Consider the following 19,498-nt stretch of genomic DNA (forward strand, 5'->3'; position numbering starts at 1 on the left):
TCGAAAATTTGAAATGTGGCCACTTACGGTTTACCACCCGGTTGTTCTAAAAATACTGTAAATAAACTGACCGTGATCAACGAGTGCTTGGCTCTGCATTATTTAGTGTCACGATACCGCAGTGTAGTGAAGGAGAAGTGAAGAGGGATTAAGGAAATCAAAAAATACTGTTCGCAGTTCAAACGAGAATAATATGATCATATGGTTAATGGTTCTGGCCCTTCCGGGAACACGGTTGTACGAGTGCAGTCGTTGTACCTGCTACAGTATTTTTTTGGCGCTGCCTTTTCGAATTTTTTGTATTAATTTTCGCGCTACTACCACTGGTAGTGGTCTACCACTTCCATTTCGCTTTCGACTCATAGTCATAGCCGCATTTTGATCGCAGGAAGTTTTTTGTTTCGTGAAATACGTTCCTAATGGAGGCTGACCTAATATCCTCGATAATCAAGGGCACCGCCCGTTCTGCCATCTTGCTCGCATTTTGCAGTTCGGTGATGTTTTGGAATTTTCTGCATCACCAGTGAACCAGCATTCATTTTTCATCGTTTTCGCGGGCTGTGTTCTTCGCAGCAAAATATCGTATCTTGTGAGTTGCAGTCGAAATGCTTCGGGTTATAGTGGCTAACCAAAAGCTATAAGAAGATAATTAACATCATAATTTGTTTTTTTAGCAAAAAGAAATTCTTAGTGCGTCTGTCAAATTATTGGGAAACTCCGAAACTCTCCAAAGATGTCTCTGTGGGTTGACAAGTACCGTCCTACGGAGTCATCGAAGCTGGATTATCACACCAACGAGGCTGCCAGCTTGCGAAACCTTGTAAGGAGCTAAAGGTTTTCGTCTTTGCTAACTTTTTTTGTTAGTGAACATTGTTGGACGTGTTGGCGGGTATTTCCACCGAAATGACATTTTTGAGTCTTAATGACTCCGGTTGCAGGCAGCTTCGGATGATTTTCCTCATTTGCTGGTGTTCGGTCCTCCGGGTGCTGGAAAGCAGACTCGTATTACTTGTTTGTTGGCGGACATTTTTGGTCCCGGAGTGCACCGAATGCGCTTCCATACCATTTCCGTCACAACTCCATCCAACAAGAAAATCGATGTGACCACGGTGGCTAGCGCGTATCACATCGAAGTTAATCCAAGGTCTGGTTTTCGTGTCGCAGTTGAAATTAGATTTGGCGATTTAAATCTCGTGTTCTGAAGATTGCGCCTGTGGGCACTTGGAATCAGTTACAATTGTTGAGCGTGCTTGTACTTTTAACCTACTAATAAAAGTGTTTGGCTGTAGTGATGCGGGTATATATGATCGTCTAATTGTTATGGAAGCCCTGAAGACGATAGCGCAGTTTGGGCCGCCTGACGACGGACAGACAAGAAGGCCTTTTAAAGGTAGAGTGAAATGTGGTGCAAACAGCGATAGGGCCTTTTCATTAAACTGGTTCTGAATTTAAACTTACTGCCACGACAAGAAACGGTGATAGTATGTGCGGGAATATGACAGTTTGACCTAATTTTTTAAAAAGCATGTGTATGTTAGAATTTAGTTTGTTTCCGCCAAAAATGGTCTAAAACGAATTTAGTTTTTTGCTAAAAACGGAGTCCTGTTGTTTATAGTTGTCGTGCTAATGGAAGTGGATCGATTAACGAAGGATGCTCAGCAGGCGTTGCGCAGAACTATGGAAAAGTATTCGGCCACATGTCGGTTGATCTTGTGTTGCAATTCCATCAGCAAAGTGATTCCTGCTATCCGCAGCCGCTGTCTTAACATTCGTGTTGCTGCTCCAACTGAAGATGAGGTACTGTACAAGCACAATTTATAACAACTGTATTTCATGACTTGATGACAAGCACCGATCATTCGATAAGATCTCTGCTGCATTAAGAGTTCATTAGCGAATAGATAAGTATATTGCAGATTCTGCGCATAATCCAGAAAGTGTGCAAGGAAGAAAAGGTCAACATACCGAACGAGTTGGTCAAAAGAATTGTGCAGCAGAGTAATCGAAATCTCCGGAGGGCTCTTCTGACAACTGAAGCGACCAAAATAAAACAGTAAGTTTACTTGTCTTGAGTAATCCTGTCATTCGGATAGCGGTGCATTTTCTCTTTTTCGTGCTCATTAGTAACCACAGACAAAATTATAAAAAATGGAAGATTATAATGAAAACACTGGCAAATTTTAGTTGCTTTGATTTTGTGTGAGTTTGATATTATAGCCTAAAACGAATTTCGATAGAAAGATGCATACTTCTGTAGTCGACAACAGACATACCTTTATATAGTCGAAACAGTTTTATTATAACGGATCTCGCTGCGTGTGGAATCATTTGATTAATTATGACGAAACTATTCAGGTATCCGTTCCAGTCGGGAGCTGCTCCCGTTTTGCCAGACTGGGAAGTTTATCTAACGAAAACTGCCGATTTGATCGTTAAGAAACAGGATACTGCTCAGCTAATGGAAATTCGTGGCAGATTGTACGAGCTGCTTGTCCACTGTATTCCTCCTACGACGATCCTATCGGTGAGCAGCGGGCACATACGAGTGCATGCCCGCAAAAACCGCGTTTATCCTTGAACTTCTTTTTTTACCAGGGGTTGGCCAAAGAACTCATCAAAAATTGCGATAACGTATTAAAATGCGAAGTCATCCACCTGGCTGCTGAGTACGAGCACAGGATGCAACTGGGCCAAAAAGCAGTGTACCATTTGGAAGCATTCGTAGCAAAATTTATGGCGGTGTACTTGCGATTCTTGGACGACCAGATGCAGGTGTAGAATCATAATAAGTTTTTGTTTTCTGATGATTTTCTGAGCTCACAGTATTTTGATCGATCGATCGGTTTGGAGTTTCGAGTTCATATTAAGTGTCATGTCGCACTGTAAACAGCCGTGGCTCACTGTTAGAATTGCACTTTTATTCACTTCACACTTGGATACTGTATTTTATGCTTCCGCATTATGTGAGCCTGTGTCTTGCGAATAACAATATTATCTTATCCAGAGTGATTCAAGAGCTTGCTTTCACAAAATTATACAAAAACCTAAAATACGTATGTAGTTTGAAACTTCTCTGGTGCATATGGTTCCAAACGGTTCGAAAAATAAAAAGAGCTCGCACCGGGTGGCACTTTCGGTTGGTTTCCAGTTCCATATTTATTCGAGTGCTATGCAATGCGTGGTAAACGAAGCAAGACGATGTCCTGAAGCAAACCAAACCTCGCTGGTTTTTATTTTTAAACTTTTGATTCGGTCAAAATATTGATATACTTCCTGAACCATGTGTGGAAGCCCTGAAAATGGTAGTGCAGGTTGCATGGGCGCATGACGACGGACAGACAAGAAGCCTTTACTTTTAGGGAAAAATAGATAAAATGGGAAAATTGTCTAGGAAATCTTATTATTTTGGCTTTTGTGGAATGCCTGGCCGACCGCGTTTAAACGTGGTGTTCTGCTTGGTAGTTAAGTAAACACTACATTACATATTCATCGTCAGATACAAGTACGTAGTATACACCGTATAACTATTATTCCAAGTAAATTTTACTCATTCATCAGAACGCTATATGCAGTATGCATATTTTTCCAAATTCCAACAAAGGAATACCCGACATATTGACTGCAGAAGTCAGTCGATATTGACCATCGTCTTTCATACTATAACAATTCCGCAAAAAACCAAATGTGCAATTATAGTTTGGAAAGTTGCCTAACGAGTAATAAGCTGGCTGTGCCAGCAAAAATTAATTGTAGTTAGCGCAAATGCCATATCGGTGTACCTAATCACTTAATTTTAAACAGCGCCGGATGGTTGCTGATTTATTGTTGATTGCCGGCTTTGCGTGCTTCTTCGCGCTTGCGGGCCTCTTCCAACTCCTCCGGACTCATGCGAGTACGTCCAGGAAGATTCTTTTTCTGCTCGCAGGCTGCCTTATCCGTGGCACATTTATCGCTGCACTGATGCGGGTTGCGGGTGCAGTTTCCCGATGATGCGCACTTGTCGGTGCACTGATGCTGATCCTTGGTGCAGGTGCCGGTTGCGCAGCATCCTTGTTTATTAGCGTCTTTGCAGTTGGGATCGCACTTTTCGCTGCACTGTCCGGGTTGGGTGCTTGGTTTCTGATCGGCCATCTTAAACTGGAAAACAAAGAAACAGCGGTAAGCAAATAAATACTTCAAAACAGAAAGGCTGTAATACGGTAACTAGAAGGAAGTCTTACTCTAGAGATACTTGTATATGACCTTTATTTTATGTTTAGCCTGGAATAACTAAAATTGTTAAGTGCTCTGGGACCATTAAATAGCCAAAAATTTTGTTTGTTTACAAAAGCTGCTTGAGATGCGCAGCACAATTTAATTTATCTTATCAGCGGAGATAATTTGTAATGGCCGTTTCCGCTAGAAAATAAGTATTATTTGCGTTCTGGTATGTGCGGTCCGCGTAGTTCTAGAAGTACTGAAACCTATAGCCAAAAGTATTTTTATCGGACACAAGATAAGAAATCAGATATTTTGCAGATACCGATGCAAGTTGTTGTTTTGGGTAAATTCCAAATTCCTGCCCCGTAATTATTGGACTGACTCTTCCCGCGTGTTTTTCTCAACGTGTTCAATGAAGAAATTGTGGAGAACACTGAACTGGTAAGATTGTCGGTGCATGCCGGTAATGATTAAAATAAAGTAGATCACATCGTACTTATTTTCGGCAGGTATAGCGCTGGCGTGGGCCTCAGATAATAAGTAAAATTACGATTATGGCATAGCAAACGTACCCTATTAGTTTTACATATTTTTGTGTTGTACTGTGTAACGCAGACTGTTGAAACGCTTTCCGCTCTTAGACAGTTGCCGTAACAGAATATTGATAAACTAACAAATGCAGAAAAATGCTTGTGAATTTGTTATACTGCTTCTTCTTGTGGCCGTAATACAGCTGCTGTTTTAACAAGGCTTCTTTTACTTGGCAACCTAAGTAAAATACTACAACACACACGTCAAGGAAGGAACAAAAAGCCAGCACTTGTTATCGGTTTGGCATATTTTACTTAACTTTTTACTGACCAGGGCATCATTTCCAACTTTCCAGATGCATTTGGTTCTTGCTTCACTATCAGCGCAAAAAATCTATTTGTATAAATAAGATAAGTATTTAAATACTTAGCATTTACGTTACGGTAACCTTTTCTGTTCATATGACTCTGCAGTTCAACTAACAAAAAAATCCGCTGCTACGATTACTAATACGTATACGTCATCTCACATAAATAACTGTTGTACCGCAGTGAATGTGTTGCATGGCACAATGTCATGATATACGAGTTTGCATCAACAAGCGCTGTTCCTGTAAGGAATGGAAGCCCTTTGTATGGTGTTGCCATCTCCATTGTTTTTCTGGGAGCACTGCTTGCTGTTATCGATGGTGTCAGTAAGTAATAAACGTTCCTATCATAACAGCGCAGTGGATTAAAAAATTTCATTAATGGTTGTCATATCGGGAAATACCTAAGACTAAAGTAGAAGAAACTAGATACTCGTATTGCTATTACGTTTTTATGTAACTGCGCAAATGAAAATTGCTATTTTACACCTGGTGAGGGGTGAACTATATTTATTAATCAACTGTAGTTGTACATGTACCGTACGTTGTGCCCTTTTTTGGGTTTGTACAACACACCAACATACGGAATATGGATGCTTCCATTGCCTTCCAAGAGCTTCGGTTACCGATTAACTGCATTTCTAAGTAATGTACTATTCCTTAGACAGTTGTGCCGGCACCAATGACTATGACTTTATGGGACACGTGGTTACGGGAGTGTTTGCGGGAGCCTTATTCATCGTAACCGGCACGATTGGGATATTTGCGTATCTGGAGGAATCAGCGGAAGTGTCCAGCAATTATTACACTGCCTTTTTAGTTCTTAGCAGTATTAGTGCTATAGTGTGCTTTGTTTTAGTTGTACTTAATGTCCTAAACTTTGGTGCGCCATTGATGGCGGGCCTGATTTACAGCAATGCCAAAACTGGACTTAAAAGCCTTTGTGCTGTCCGCAGCGTCACACTGCTGATTTACTTTTTATTGTTCATAATTTTTGTTGTTGCTGCTGTATCCAGCAGTAAATTCAGATGACGTGATACCTTCGAGATGTGTCGAAGTCGGTTTAACTTTAACTTCAGCGCAAGATCTACTTATGGTTAGCACGTACTTGGTGACCTTACATACGTAATTTCCTGTACTGTGTATCGCGCTGCAGCGCAACTGTAATGGCAGCACTTGACCAGGACGTTGCGATACCAGTCATGGACTTCTGGAATACAAATTCTGCATAGCTTCTCTTAATTAACGAGTTTAATTACTAGTACAGTAATTTATATTGTAGCTTTACAATTAGCTTTAGTATATTGTGCCTTAAGCAGCCAATGTGATTGGCAGCAAGTATTATGATTATCAGGAAACAGAACAGGCCCGGCCCAGAATAATACGGCAGTTATATTTAATTTGAGTGCATAAACTCGTAAGTATTTAAAATTCTAGATGTGACACAAAAATATAGCACATACGGTCCGCATACGTAATGCCACTATAGGCCATGCAGATAATTACAAAAAGAATTTTTGAGCCTGACAGTTGCTGCAACGGGGAAAATTCTAAAATGAGATTGTGAAAATTTTCTGGGCACTGGAAAATCCGCAGTTAAAAACTGCTTTGGCTGGTTGTAATACCACAATGCAACCAAAGAGATTAATTTTCGAAAAACGGACAACAAATTCTTTTGTTTGTTGACTGGCGGGAATGGTTTTGTTTATGGGCGGATGGCTACTGCTGATTAGTTGAACAAAGCATTCGAGGAGTTGCATGGCAACGAAAAGTTTTTTTAACAGTTCATGTCGTCATAATACATAATACAACTATTTTAACAATTAAATTTGACTTTCATTTTTGTTCCACGTGTTCGTTCTAGACGTAATATAATTCACGATCTGGACGGGGAAAAATGTACGGTCATTAGCATGTAACGGTGGTGTACGCTGATAATGGTCGATTTGAAACCTAGTGCCTCCGCCACTCCTGCTAAATCCGGTGGTAAACAACTAATCAAAACTTAATTTTATGACGTCTATCCAAAGCACATCTTAATTAAGCGGAATATCTTAGCGTCCCAGTCACCTGCTTCCGCCAGCGCTCCTCCTCCTCCGGGTCCTGTGGCCAGCGCTGCCGCGCCTCTTCCCACCACCAGCAAGGTAACTGCCACCGCTCCTCCATCCGGAGCCGCGTATCCCCATACCGTCGTGATGGCCTCTCCACCCGGCAGCGGAGTTGTGGTCCAGCAGCCGTCGGCAGTTGTGGTGAGAATTACGAGTAGAATTGGGGTTCTATAACGTCACTAACATCCACGGAATCGCATCTTTCCGAGCTGTAACATTGTTTAACATTGAATCCTAAACCGATTATCCTGGAAATGTATTAGGTGAACACGTAAAATGGATTTACTCGTGACCCTGCATGCTGTTATTTTCGCTTAGGTGACCGCTGTGACTATCGTATCTCCCAACCCAATGCCAATGGTGTAAGCATATTTACTTTGCATACCGCTTACTTCTTAAAAGTGCATTAAAATATCAATTGATAAAGTTTCTTTTTATTCGCCCACCTATAACTAAAAGTAAATCACGAAATTATTATTGTTATTATTCCGACAGATCAATGTAATGCACGTCTGGTATTGTGGTTTTGGTATTGTGGTTTTTCAGATGCCCAAATTGCCATCAGAATATCGTTACTACGGTGCATTATGAAAATGGTCTGCTAACCTATATTCTTGTTGGAGGATGTTTAGTCTTTGGTAAGAACTTCTACACTTCTTGAAGTATCAATAAAAGCACGAAACTCATTTCTTCTGTATTTCATGTACAGAGGTGCCGTAACTTAGCCGAAAATTTGATTTCTTTACAGGTTGCTGGTTGGGTTGTTGTTTGATTCCCTGTTGGTAAGGCTTAAACAAAAAAATATGGTATATAGATTCAAATGAAAACCGCCGACCAACAAGCAAAGAAACTTTCTCATTTCCTAGCAGCCTAAGTGTATTTAACTGATGTAAGTTACACGAAGCTGTTTTTTGTTCACAGTACTCCTTCGTGCCAGGATGTGATCCACACGTGCCCAAACTGCCAGCGTTTCATAGGTCGTTACAATCGCATATAAAGGTTTAGTGCTTCTATAATTCTACCTAAATCCCTGCTTTTCCCAGATGATTTTTTCTGACTTTATACCGTTGCAACAAACAATACTGTTAATCTGGAGAATTTTGTTTATCGAGCGTTGATCGATTGTTTTAACATATTTATAAACAATTGAGATCAATCAGAGAAACAAACCTATCATAACAGTCCTTCACAAGTTTGCAAGAATAAATTAAATGCAGCAACAGCAAATAACAACCTTACCGCCACAACTACAGTAGTTATCCTTGTCCTTTACGCATTTTTGTCGCACAAACGCCTCAACCGTTCAATCTTTTTGTCGATATCCACAATGATATCGTCGGTCAACTTGTAAATGCGCATGCTGAGAAGCATATTTCTTTGGTTCATGGCTTCCAAAAGCCGTTTCTCGGGATTCGAAGTGGTCTCGTCATCGCTTTCCGAATCGCTCTCCGAAAGACCCAAACGTTTCATGTCGAACTGAGTGTTCTCATCGTTTTCGGCATCGGAAACATCATCCGCATAATCATAACGTGGCTTGCGCTCTCCACCGCCAAACTGAATTGCCAATCTAAAGAAACAAAAACAAAACAATAACACACGGCATGCATACTTAAACCGATCGTAGTAAATTCAAACCGCAGCTGAAATTAACTCTAAAAATATCTACGCATAATAATATAAACAAACTGTGGATATACCGACAATAACAGGAAAAAATTACGAGTCGAGCGCATCCCACCTATCCTTTCTCCGGCCCGAATCAACACTGCCGTTGTCCACTTGATAATCTCTAGAAAAATCTGTGGTTCGTTCTCGACCTCCGGCTTGCTTTTTCTTTGCCAGCTCAGCCCGAAGTAGTTCGAGTTCGCGGTCCTTCTCTGCCAGACGTTTTTCGTGTTCGGACTCCAACCGCACGCGCATTTTTGCAACTTCTTTCGAAGCTTTACCCCATTCTTGCTTGTAATGAGTTTTGGCTTCCATCTCGCTCTGAACACGCCGCTCAAGGTCATTCTGAACAATTGAATAAAAACGGTAAGCAAAACGACTGAAATACAACAGACCATCGTAACAAACCAGGTAAAGTGCACACCTTTTCGAGAGTTAACCGGTTCACTTCCTGCTGCAGTTCCTGTTGCTGCAATGGTTTTTGTCGATCTGCATCCCTCAGTTTAACAACCTCTTCCTCACGCTCGGCCAGACGCTTCTTCAACTCATCAATTTGTGAAGACTGCTGTTTAATTTCCGCCTTTAGCAATGTCTGTGCTGACCGTTCTAATTCCAGTCGTTTAGAATATTCCTGTAGGACAGTCCGCTGCATTTCTTCGATATCTCTAGTCAATCTTGTCTTTTCCGATTTCAGGTACTGCTCGGCTTCGGCAATCTGCAAAACAAGTTCATCAACATATTTTACAACGCTAACGACGATTAAAACGAACCCGGCGTTCACGTTCTTTCAAATCGTCTTCCTTTTTTCGGTTTTCCATGATCATTCGTTTCAAGTCGTCTTCCAGCGCTTTGTTCATCTGAAGGTTATCCTCGACAAAAACTTTTTGTTGTTTTGTTTTACGCTCCCACTCTTGAGTAAGGTTTTGCAGTGTTTCGTCTTCGCGTTTTTTTAACTACCAAATTATCAAACTGCGATAATTCAATATACGATATCACATATGCGAAAAACAATTTTTTCTTTATTTCGATTCATAGGTATGACAGTATTAACCAGACACTACTGCTACAAAATTAGGTCCTAAAAAACTAAAAAAAAAACAATTATTACCTGAGCTTTAAACTTTCTCTCTTCTCTGTCTTTCCAAATTTCCAATTCCACTGCCGCCTGTTTTTCAAGATCGACTACATTTGCGCGATTGCCGTAACCAGGCTGAGACCGAATATTCACTTCCGGTCGATAACCATCGTTACGCGATTCAACAGGTGTCGGCATGGCATTGACAAGCTGTCGCTGCAGATCGCCATAGTCGTCTAGTGTCGCGCATACCGTAATATCTGCGAGTTTTGGGTAACGCTCCCTAAAAATCAATGCAGACTAAGATAAATGCTGCACAAACCGAAGATTTTTGGGTGGTATCATACTCAATAATATGAAGGAAAACCCGAATTTACAAGTGCACAATAACATACGATTGCAAATCTATCACTTCCAGCGTAGTCTCGTATGAGCGCCGTAGATAAGGTTTTTCATTCTCATATAACGTTGTTGTTTCTGCTCTGTACAGCCAATCCAGCCGCAGTTTGGCTTGGCCAATGATTTCATCCTGTAGCACTCCAACGCCACTTCTCCAGACCTCAATGCACACAGGAGCCCTAAAAATATCTTACGGATGAAAGAAATCACAGATGTTTTGACCAAATACAAATACAAAATTACAGAAGTTTATTTAAAAAATAAAATCGCGAAAAGTGTTTTCTTAATTTTCTACAGCCGCGAAGACGCTCTGTTTAATGCAGTCAAACATTCTGTGACTAAGTAATTACTAACGTTCGAAACGCTTTGAGCAGCTGTGCTTCCGAACAGGCAAACGTGAACTGCGTTAGCGCATTATTTAGGATGGCATCCTGATTAGGGTGTATCTCAACTGGAGGTCGAGTGACAATAGGGATTGCACTTCCAAAAAAAGGATACTGATAGCGTAAATAAACGGGAGACGAATACCGGAAACTGGGGGAAATCACTCGGATTTTATACAGAAAAATTGTGCAGACATATCTCCGGCTAGGATAGGCTGAATTATCAGAACTATCTTGATCCGTGAATGCTGTTTGTGTTCCGACAATCTTCACCTCAGGATCTGCAAAATTCAACATCGAACGTGCCGGAAATATTTTCCAGTATCGAAGTTGCCTTTTATGCATGCTTACGAGTTTCGACTTGCTCATCGACTGTTTTCCGAGTAATTATCACTGGCGGCGGAGATATCTGAGTTGAAGACGATTTATGCGAGGTGTGACGCTGATCATCATTTCGGGTTATTTCCGCCGTTTTCCGGGTGGCTTCGTTATTTTGATCTTGTTGTTCGACATATTTAGGCGTTTCACGATTAGGTTCGTGCCGGTGTTTCGTGCTGTCTTCCGGTAATTCAGCAGCGGGATACGAAAGCGAAGAAAAGCTTCGCATTTCGTCTTCCGTGAGTTGACTAAAACCGTGCGTGCTCTTCGATCGAGGCGGTGCTTTGCTGTTGGCACTGGATACTGTTTTCGCTGATTTTGGCCGCAGTGATTGCGACATCTTGTTGATTTCTTCCATGAATGGTTTTGCTTCGCCGAGTGTCAGCGTTCGAGAAAATCCCGAAGATTCTACGTATACAATTTTGAACGATAAACATTGGTTAAAGTTACGTTTATTCCTGTGCAAACATCTTCGCGCACGAGTGCTCTTATTTTTTGCTAGTGGAGCTATCCGAGATTTTTGCAAATTACAGCTAGAGTAGCGTAATGCACCCTCGTTTGTGAGAGCAGGTCGCAAAAGGGCAGACTAACCGATTTTTTGCAAAATGCCGATTTCGACGTGAACTCCCACGATCGGTGTCTGACCTTCTGGAAAAGTCAAACTTTCAGGGATTCCAAATTTATTATCAGGAACAGGATGCAGTCCGATCTCCTTTTCAAAAGTAAAAGGCAACGATGAAACTTGGAGATCTGGCGGGAATAAGTCGGTGAAAGACAGCTCCGATTGAGCAATAATATTGCCATCCCCTTGACATAATCTTATCTGGAAAACATCAATTTTTGCTAACGGCTAACTAAATTAGAAAGTTCCAAATATTTCACAATGCTTACTTTAGTGTGCTTTTGATGCAGAAAATATTCCCGTAACAAATCGAAATTCGCGCGTAACCGGAAAGCCACGTGCTCGGTCACCAAATCAGCCGAATTAAAATCATCGAACGGCTGTGTTGTAAGGTGGTTATCAAAGAGCTGATAATGGAGAAAAAATTGCGAACCTTCCGATGAAATCGACGGCTCAAAAAACTGATCCAGATGGGAAACATATGCTATCGTGATGCGCAGCGAAAACAAATGTGTGCTATCTTTAGAAGGGCCAATTTGATAATGGCTTAAACCGTCAGGATTCTCCACCAATATAGGATGATTAGTGATCCAGTAGTTTTTGTTCCCTAGGCAAAAATTCAAAATCATTAAATGCAAAAAAATATAAAAAAATGCATTACCACATTCAGTTTTCATAAAGTGTTAAATTATGTTTTAAATTTACAATTTATAGGTACTTAAATAAATTACGCATAACAGTATGGCATGGTCTAACAACGCAATACAAATCGTAATACTAAATACATAGAAAACCTATCAAATTGAGGATTTCTTGACACACCGGAGCCGAGTCAACAAACACGCTCAGAAAAAGCAACTGCATACTGAGAACCTACTGGCACTTCGAGTAAATTCTGGCCTGAGCACGCTCTTCATTTTGCAGGTTCTGCAGTTCTTCGTCCTCGTCGACCTGCACACCAATATTGATCTCGGGTTTGCCGCGCATAGCCTGCGCTCCTAACAATGGAAACCACGCGAACCGCGGACTTCCCACTTCCACGGCATATGAGCGTAAATCCAGAGTTTGATAACCAATTCGCTCCACACTATCGCCGCGTCTGCTCACGCGGTTCACTTCGATCTTAATGGGTGTTCTCTGCACTCTGCGAAAAATTCAGCCCGATAACGCTTAATGGGAAAAGCTTTTTTTCAACTAAAAAATAATAACGAGGAGCTGTACTTGTGATCTTTCAGCTCCTTGCCCGTCAATCGAAATGCCATGTCTGTATCGAAGACCGGCTCTTCACTGAGCGGAACGGGCAACGAGCTCAGCAGCTGGCCATCAAAGCGGACGTCGATACGCACCGATTCTGTCGGGCGGTGTGGAAACTTTCGCCCTAAAAAATTAGGACAACCCTCCTGGACATTTCTCGGATAACGAAATACAGTCTCTGCCAGTAAGGAGCAAACCACATACCAGTGCGAACAGTAACCACGAGGAGATAAGGGCGATCTCGTTTGGTACTCATGGCACAACAATACAGGAAGCCGAACAATGCAGATTGATGACCACCTCAAGTAAGTGTCCCGGAACTGATCTCTGATCCCGGGAAACAGATCAAAAGAAGCGAAGGACGTCAAATGTTCATGATGAGTCAAAAATTCCAAAAAGTTTCGATCCGTTTGTGTATACGAAGCACCCCGATGATCTTAATTCAAATCGTCTACCGCAACTTCTCCACAAAGTATCAAAATTTTTGTAGAAAGTGATTAAACGGGACAATCAAAAAATTTAAATCTAGAGAGTACTTCACCAGAAGTAAAGCATCCAAAATTCCAAACAACATTTCGAATCTGCGATGGCAAAATAATTCTCAAGCAGTTCCAGAATGTTAACAATTTCGATCGATTTTGGCGACACGGCTTTGTCTGAGCTTGACATGATTCATACTGCACGTCACTGATAAAATGAATCATCTTCCGGCTGCGGTTAACCGAACGACCCAAATATGTAATATTTGAACGATGTTTTTAGGGCCCGAAGCACGAAGCCCGAAGGCACTGTTTCGTCTGCATGTTCTGCCAGTTTTGGGTTTCTTGGTTCAACAAAGAATCAATAAGCCGGTTGCTCTCACGAACGAGAACGGCAGAATTTTCATTGTCTCTGTAAGATAATTGTAGGTGGTTGTACATACCGTTGGGCGAGAGCAACGCGGAAGCCGCGGAACGTTTTTATTGTTATCCACTCCAAAGTCTAGACAATAAAACGATTTATATAGATCGTTATCTGGATTTCCCTTTGGAGTGGTTTGTGTTTTTATTTTTAATAAAATCTTATTACTATACTGTACTATTACGTCATCATGACATCATCGCATACCAGTGATACATATCATGTAGCCAACTACAAAGTTGAATAACAACATTACAACAAACATTTAAAGCCTCGACGATTTGACCTGAAAGCTGTTGCATCGAGGCGGAGTGATCGAGCTGCTGGAGTCTTTCTAATTTCCACATCTTGCATAATTCTATTTATGGTTAGAGCATCTGCCACTACGTTTTCGGAATTTTTCATCCCTGTGGCAAAACTAACCCAAGTTTCTCACTTCGGTACGTGGAAAAGTGAGGGATCAAGACTATTTGAAGCCCCGTGATTCTCGTTAGTTTAAATTGTCTTCAGATTTTCAAATGGGCTATGAAATAATTATTTTTTTTATTATCTTGACCTCTCGTGTAATCGTTACAGTCAGGAACTGCAACGTTCTCAGTTCAGAATTCATTGCAGCACCAGCGGATAATCGGATTCATGGCAGATAAACAACGAGGCCGTGGTAGTACGCAGAACCGTGGCGGACGCGGACGAGGTGGGACTGGCGGCGCTCGCGGCGCTGTTCCTTTAGGTTTACCTCCCGACCCCGAACCACCGGCCAGGCGCATCGAGCAATCCGATTTTCCCGCTCTTGGGGCCCCACAGGCTGCCCCGCGGCCTACACCCAGCGCACCACGAGGGGCTGCATGGGGGCGCACTGAGACGGTTGTGGCAGCCGCTGCAACCAGCGCTCAGTTGCCTGTGACAAGCGGTGTGCCAAAAAGCTCGGTACGTTTCTAGACTGTGGTTCCGAAAATATGCCGTAGACAGTAGACACTTCCACGTTGCACAGCATCCTTAGGTTTCGGTGCATAACTGTATCATATGATTATTTTATTACTTATTTTATCGAAAGACGTAGTGTGACGTTTAAACACGTAATGAAAATGATAACTGACAACTGTTAGTGTAGTGGCGCTCTGCGCTACAAATTTGCAGACCTGTAACGACTTCGTTTCGTGGTGTTTAAACTATTGAGTGTTCACCATTTACACCATTTTACTGGTGTACAAGTGAGTTCAATAGGCAGTATCCAGTTGCGGTATTTATTTATATTGGCATGATAGGAACCGTCGACCAGCCGTGCTTCGGCCAGCCATACAGTTTCTCTGGAGAAGAGTGTGTCTGCACTGACTGTCGGCGATGGCGCGAAACCTGTCTCCGCGCGTGGCCAAGGGGATGCTGGCTCATCCAAACCTTCGTCGAGTAAATCTACATCAGCCAGTGCAAAATCAGCGGAAAAGAAACCAGCGGGCGATGCGAGTGCGCTGGAAGAACGGGATCCTGTGACACGTCCTGGCGATGCTAAAATCGGTTTCGGAACCCGCGGATTTCCTATTGCTCTGAAGGCCAATCACTATGTCCTGCGCGTCTCCAAGAAGGATCAGATGATCTACTGTTACAGTTTGGCCATTGCAGCGCGGTGTGGCACACGTGATGCCGGAGCCGCTGAAGCCAGCCATGAAACGACACATCATGAACGAATTCCGTCGGCAAAATCCGCGTCAAGTGCTAGGCAAAGGACAGGGTGGAGAGATCGCTTTTAACAAAGCCGATGAGATTTTTGCAGGATTCCTGCTTGCCGACATTACTGACCAGGAAGAGGTGGCTTTTGAGTTTGCTTCCACGATGGAACAACTAGGGGATCCGCGCACGTATGATTGCAAAGTTTCGCTGAAGTTGATCCGGCAAGAGCGCATGGATAATTACCTGCAAGTTTTCAAAACAGGCAATCTGAATGGTCGAAAAGCAGAGGATTATATCCGCCCCGTGGATACTATTCTACGGCAGGCTATGCTGGTTACACAGAGAGCAGTGGAAATTGGACGAAGCCTGTATATCCCTAAGGAGACAGAAATTTTACAACACGGGAGATTGGCTATATCCAAACTATTTGTGGTATGTGACGGTAGATTCAACCTGTTGCTTTCGAGTTGCATGGTGCCCTATTACGCTTGCATTATTACAGAGCGTTCGCCCATCAACGGCGATGAATGGCCTGATCACTTTGTTTCTCACATCGGGAAGCGCATTCTACAAAGAACAGCCCCTACTATGGTTTTTAAAAGACAACAATCCCAGTTTGGTAGTCCCTCAAAGAGCGGATCCTAATTTCGTTTTGGAAGAAGGTTTCGTGGAGTGGTTGAATGCTAATGAAGTTAGAGGATTGAAAGTGGAAGTGCCGACTGTTGATGCTCAGACTCGGAAAGAATATCAGAAAACATATGCAATAAAGCAGATCTGTCGGGAGAGTGTGGCTGCCAAAAAGTTTGACTTGGACAATAAGAAGATTTCTGTCCTGGATTATCACCGTAATTTGGGTAGAGCGATTTTATTTCCACGATTGCAAGTTGTTGAGGTATAACCATCCTGTGCCACCTGTGTAAGACCTTTACTTACGGAAGTACGTACTGTATTCGCAGATGATGAACGGATCCTTTATTCCCATGGAACTATGCAAGATTAAAAAACACCAACAGCTGCTGGATCGCGTGGCACCGATGGTAGCGGAGGAAATGGTTACGCTGTATTCGCGGCCAGGTTTGTAAAGGAGATATAATTATAGTTTGTTTGTGGGTTAATACTCAACGTACTCGTACCATAAAAGCTGTAGCTAGATTTAAAAAAAGATAGTAATAAGCTTGACCAAGCTGCACGGCGTTCACTTCCGTTGAAACATTTGCTTCGTAATCGTGAAACATTTGCTTTGTAATCGTGTACATAGTGAGAAAGTGGTAACAGAGAATAACAAGTTTGCTGATGGCAGCTCCGGAGCGTATGCGACATATCCAGCAAAATCGGGAAGCATCCATTACAACAAACAATCCCGTCATGCAAAGTTTTTCGTTGGAACTGAGTCCGAACATGATGACCTTTAATGGGCGCGTCCTTCCGCCACCGGTGCTTTCGCAGAAAGGATTAAGAATCCCAGTGAATGATGGCTCCTGGAAGTGCGACTTCGAAAAAGTGGAAAACGCTAAATCACTGAATAAATGGGTTTTGTTCTACCTGGATTGTTATCCCATTCGCGATCTGGTTGTTACTTTCAAGAAGACGGGTCAGCAAATGGGTATCGGTGTTAGCGATCCGCAGAATGGTGACGGAACGAAAATTCGACGAAATGAACTGAAAACGGCTGTATCGAAACTAGACGCCAAAAGCTTGGATTTGGCTGTATTTATTGAAGATCGTCAGGGAAGAAAATCGGATTTGCATGATGAAATCAAACGCGTATGTGAAAGCGGATCTGCAGTTCAAAAACTGAGGACCCAGTTCATCAGCCGCAGTACTGCCAGTCGGCCGGGGAATATAGCCAACATTTTGCGAAAGATCAACGTGAAACTGGGCGGCATCAACTTCAGATTTGAGCGTCCCCGATTTTTAGCTAATATTAAAGTAATATTGTTAATAAGATGTTACGTCGGACTTGTGAGTTCTAAGCAGCTGAGAATTAGTGACCATTACAGCACTGTTTTTGATCCTTCTCTGAATGTGCATTTAATTAGTTTACTCATTGCAGACAATGGTAATCGGAGCGGATGTAACCCATCCTAAAGGTCAATCATTAGCGTTGTTATACAAGCATAGTTATTGTGCTTCCGGGATATGGTAGCTTATCAAATTCGGCTCAAATACAGGTGCAGGACTGCGTAAGCGACCTTCGGTGGCTGCCGTGGTAGCGAACACCGATGATGCATTCCTGCAGTACAAAGCTGTGCTGGATCCTCAAGTGGGCGACCATGGAAAATTAAAGGTGCAATTGTCCACTTATGAAGTTTTGAATAACTGAACTTTCACTTGCAGAGTTACAGTTAGCTGTTCGCTGTAAGAATTTTTAACATTGGTTCCTGCACTGATTTAGGAGCTAATTGAAAATTTTGGGGACATCATGTTGACACTGTTTGCGGCGTATGGTGAAGTTCCTCCAGAGCGAATTTATTATTATAGAGATGGGGTCAGCGAAGGACAGTACAAGAAGGTACATACTTAGATTTATGGTTCAAAGCGTTCGCAATGAAAATAGTGTTTTCGCTGTTTTGTGTACGAATTGCATTTTTTTATGTTTGCATAAAAAATTCTGATTACATACCACTTATTGTGGCCATTAGGTGTTGGCTTACGAGTATGCGGCTTTGGTGGATGCTTATAAGAAAAAGTACGGAAAAGAAGCCAAGATTACATTCATCGTTGTAACCAAGCGTCACCAGACTCGTCTGGCTTGTCAAAATGATAGAGATGCTCCTAAAGGAAAAGGTGTTAATGTCCCAGCCGGTATGAATTTTCCGGAGCGCTTTCAGTTATGATTACGCCGACTTCGAGGGCTTTTACTCGTAGGTACGGTTGCGGATAAGGATTTATGTTCCAATTTGACTTTTGATTGGTACATGGCTTCTCAGCACGGAATTCAGGTATTTAAATTGTGTTTTACCGATCTGCGTTTTAGTTAAATTAGATAAAAAGCAATACGAGTACTGAAAATACAGTAAAGTAAGTACTACTGTATGTGTATGCTAATGCGGGGATTACTTGTATATATATGATACGTCACCAAAGGCCCTACCGGTGATTTTGGTTTTAGGGAACAACACGTCCTGCGCATTATATCGTAATGATTGATCAAAACTGCTCAACTGCTGACCAGCTGCAAGAGCTGTCATACGCTTTGGCTCATGCTTTTCAACGCACTACACGAAGTGTGTCATTGCCGACACCTGTGTATTATGCCCACCTGGCAGCGGAAAGGGCTAAAGAAATTCTTGGACCTTCCGAGTAATTTGAGCTACAGTAGTTGTTAAAACTTAATGTGTTGTTTGTTTTCTTGTTTTCTGTAGAGTGCAAATTTTGTACTTTTTAGGTATCCAAAATTAGCAGATGATAGTCCAAGCGCTGTGCAAGCGGAGTTGCGGAAATGATTTGAATTTTGACGATCAGCGTCGATTTGCGTTGTTTATAGTGATATCAGGATATATCTTGGTGATTTATATTGTAGTTATACCTATAGCGTTAGTTACTTGCGTTTCTTTTTTTGTTATTATTTCCGTTACATTTATGGTGCATTAGTTTAAATTCTTTGATTCAGTTGTCGGCACGTTTTTTACTGCTGGTACTAATACCTGTTGCGATACGCATTTAACGCCATTTTGTTCCATTTTTCGCTGCTGCATTGTGCTTATCTTGCCAAGAAATTAGCTTTTCATAGTTCACTCCTTCAATTTTTGACTTTTTCTTGTTTATTTGAATGTCGGTACTTTTGGTGTTCGTATGTGCCGAAAATCATTTGCTGAAAAAAAATACGTTTATGGTGTTATTTTGGAATAATTAACTAAAACAGTACGGCAGTAATTGTAAGTGCGGCTGTTATTTATTTGAGGAATAGGTGGTTGCGCACCTGTGTATTGTGGCTGCAGATGTGCACGC

General features: G+C 42.0%; 5 protein-coding genes and 2 long non-coding RNA genes across 9 annotated transcripts; 5 read left to right on the forward strand and 2 right to left on the reverse strand.

Moving 5' to 3' along the window:
- The first annotated feature begins 489 nt into the window (after positions 1 to 489).
- LOC129585985 (replication factor C subunit 3-like) lies at positions 490 to 3,005 on the forward strand. 2 transcript variants are annotated; one of them, XM_055478971.1, is made up of 8 exons: positions 490 to 589; positions 675 to 820; positions 939 to 1,144; positions 1,290 to 1,390; positions 1,616 to 1,797; positions 1,917 to 2,053; positions 2,356 to 2,524; positions 2,596 to 3,005. In XM_055478971.1, exons 2-8 carry the CDS (start codon positions 734 to 736, stop codon positions 2,776 to 2,778), a joined length of 1,065 nt encoding a protein of 354 aa, XP_055334946.1. In that variant the 5' UTR covers positions 490 to 589; positions 675 to 733; the 3' UTR covers positions 2,779 to 3,005. The 2 variants fall into 2 exon arrangements, with proteins under 2 accessions (XP_055334946.1, XP_055334938.1); XM_055478963.1 differs by having other exon boundaries at positions 546 to 820.
- A 498-nt stretch (positions 3,006 to 3,503) lies between these two features.
- LOC129585228 (uncharacterized) lies at positions 3,504 to 4,512 on the reverse strand. Its single transcript, XR_008689994.1, has 2 exons — positions 4,221 to 4,512; positions 3,504 to 4,137 (listed from the first exon to the last, which is right to left on the reverse strand). It is a non-coding gene; the product is annotated as an uncharacterized LOC129585228 (long non-coding RNA).
- LOC129585236 (uncharacterized) lies at positions 4,298 to 6,139 on the forward strand. The gene is made up of 3 exons (XR_008689996.1): positions 4,298 to 4,426; positions 4,519 to 5,425; positions 5,763 to 6,139. It is a non-coding gene; the product is annotated as an uncharacterized LOC129585236 (long non-coding RNA).
- Positions 6,140 to 6,905: 766 nt separating this feature from the next.
- On the forward strand, positions 6,906 to 8,439 carry LOC129590206 (lipopolysaccharide-induced tumor necrosis factor-alpha factor homolog). Its single transcript, XM_055485312.1, has 6 exons — positions 6,906 to 7,084; positions 7,157 to 7,347; positions 7,525 to 7,568; positions 7,753 to 7,844; positions 7,955 to 7,988; positions 8,128 to 8,439. Exons 1-6 carry the CDS (start codon positions 7,036 to 7,038, stop codon positions 8,201 to 8,203), a joined length of 486 nt encoding a protein of 161 aa, XP_055341287.1. The 5' UTR covers positions 6,906 to 7,035; the 3' UTR covers positions 8,204 to 8,439.
- LOC129590188 (centrosomal protein of 120 kDa-like) lies at positions 6,947 to 13,933 on the reverse strand. The gene is given in 15 exon segments (XM_055485278.1): positions 6,947 to 7,415; positions 8,446 to 8,773; positions 8,945 to 9,216; positions 9,296 to 9,586; positions 9,642 to 9,824; positions 9,980 to 10,229; positions 10,342 to 10,524; positions 10,700 to 11,009; positions 11,080 to 11,514; positions 11,698 to 11,929; positions 11,998 to 12,335; positions 12,606 to 12,625; positions 12,627 to 12,872; positions 12,950 to 13,106; positions 13,187 to 13,933. Coding segments are annotated over 14 exon segments (3,267 nt in total). The 5' UTR covers positions 13,239 to 13,933; the 3' UTR covers positions 6,947 to 7,415; positions 8,446 to 8,475.
- LOC129590197 (protein argonaute-3-like) lies at positions 13,874 to 19,019 on the forward strand. 2 transcript variants are annotated; one of them, XM_055485298.1, is made up of 13 exons: positions 13,874 to 14,322; positions 14,459 to 14,809; positions 15,148 to 15,979; positions 16,050 to 16,439; positions 16,504 to 16,621; positions 16,848 to 17,476; positions 17,601 to 17,637; positions 17,719 to 17,834; positions 17,943 to 18,059; positions 18,190 to 18,352; positions 18,416 to 18,489; positions 18,660 to 18,850; positions 18,936 to 19,019. In XM_055485298.1, exons 3-13 carry the CDS (start codon positions 15,518 to 15,520, stop codon positions 18,991 to 18,993), a joined length of 2,355 nt encoding a protein of 784 aa, XP_055341273.1. In that variant the 5' UTR covers positions 13,874 to 14,322; positions 14,459 to 14,809; positions 15,148 to 15,517; the 3' UTR covers positions 18,994 to 19,019. The 2 variants fall into 2 exon arrangements, with proteins under 2 accessions (XP_055341273.1, XP_055341264.1); XM_055485289.1 differs by having other exon boundaries at positions 14,498 to 14,809.
- On the forward strand, positions 14,519 to 15,518 carry LOC129589359 (potassium/sodium hyperpolarization-activated cyclic nucleotide-gated channel 2-like). The gene is made up of 3 exons (XM_055484085.1): positions 14,519 to 14,809; positions 15,148 to 15,446; positions 15,500 to 15,518. Exons 1-3 carry the CDS (start codon positions 14,519 to 14,521, stop codon positions 15,516 to 15,518), a joined length of 609 nt encoding a protein of 202 aa, XP_055340060.1.
- Positions 19,020 to 19,498: the final 479 nt, after the last annotated feature.

The sequence above is a fragment of the Paramacrobiotus metropolitanus genome, unplaced genomic scaffold (assembly GCF_019649055.1).
Source record: "Paramacrobiotus metropolitanus isolate TYO unplaced genomic scaffold, Prichtersi_v1.0 Parri_scaffold0000002, whole genome shotgun sequence".
Classification (NCBI taxonomy): Eukaryota; Metazoa; Tardigrada; class Eutardigrada; order Parachela; family Macrobiotidae; genus Paramacrobiotus; species Paramacrobiotus metropolitanus.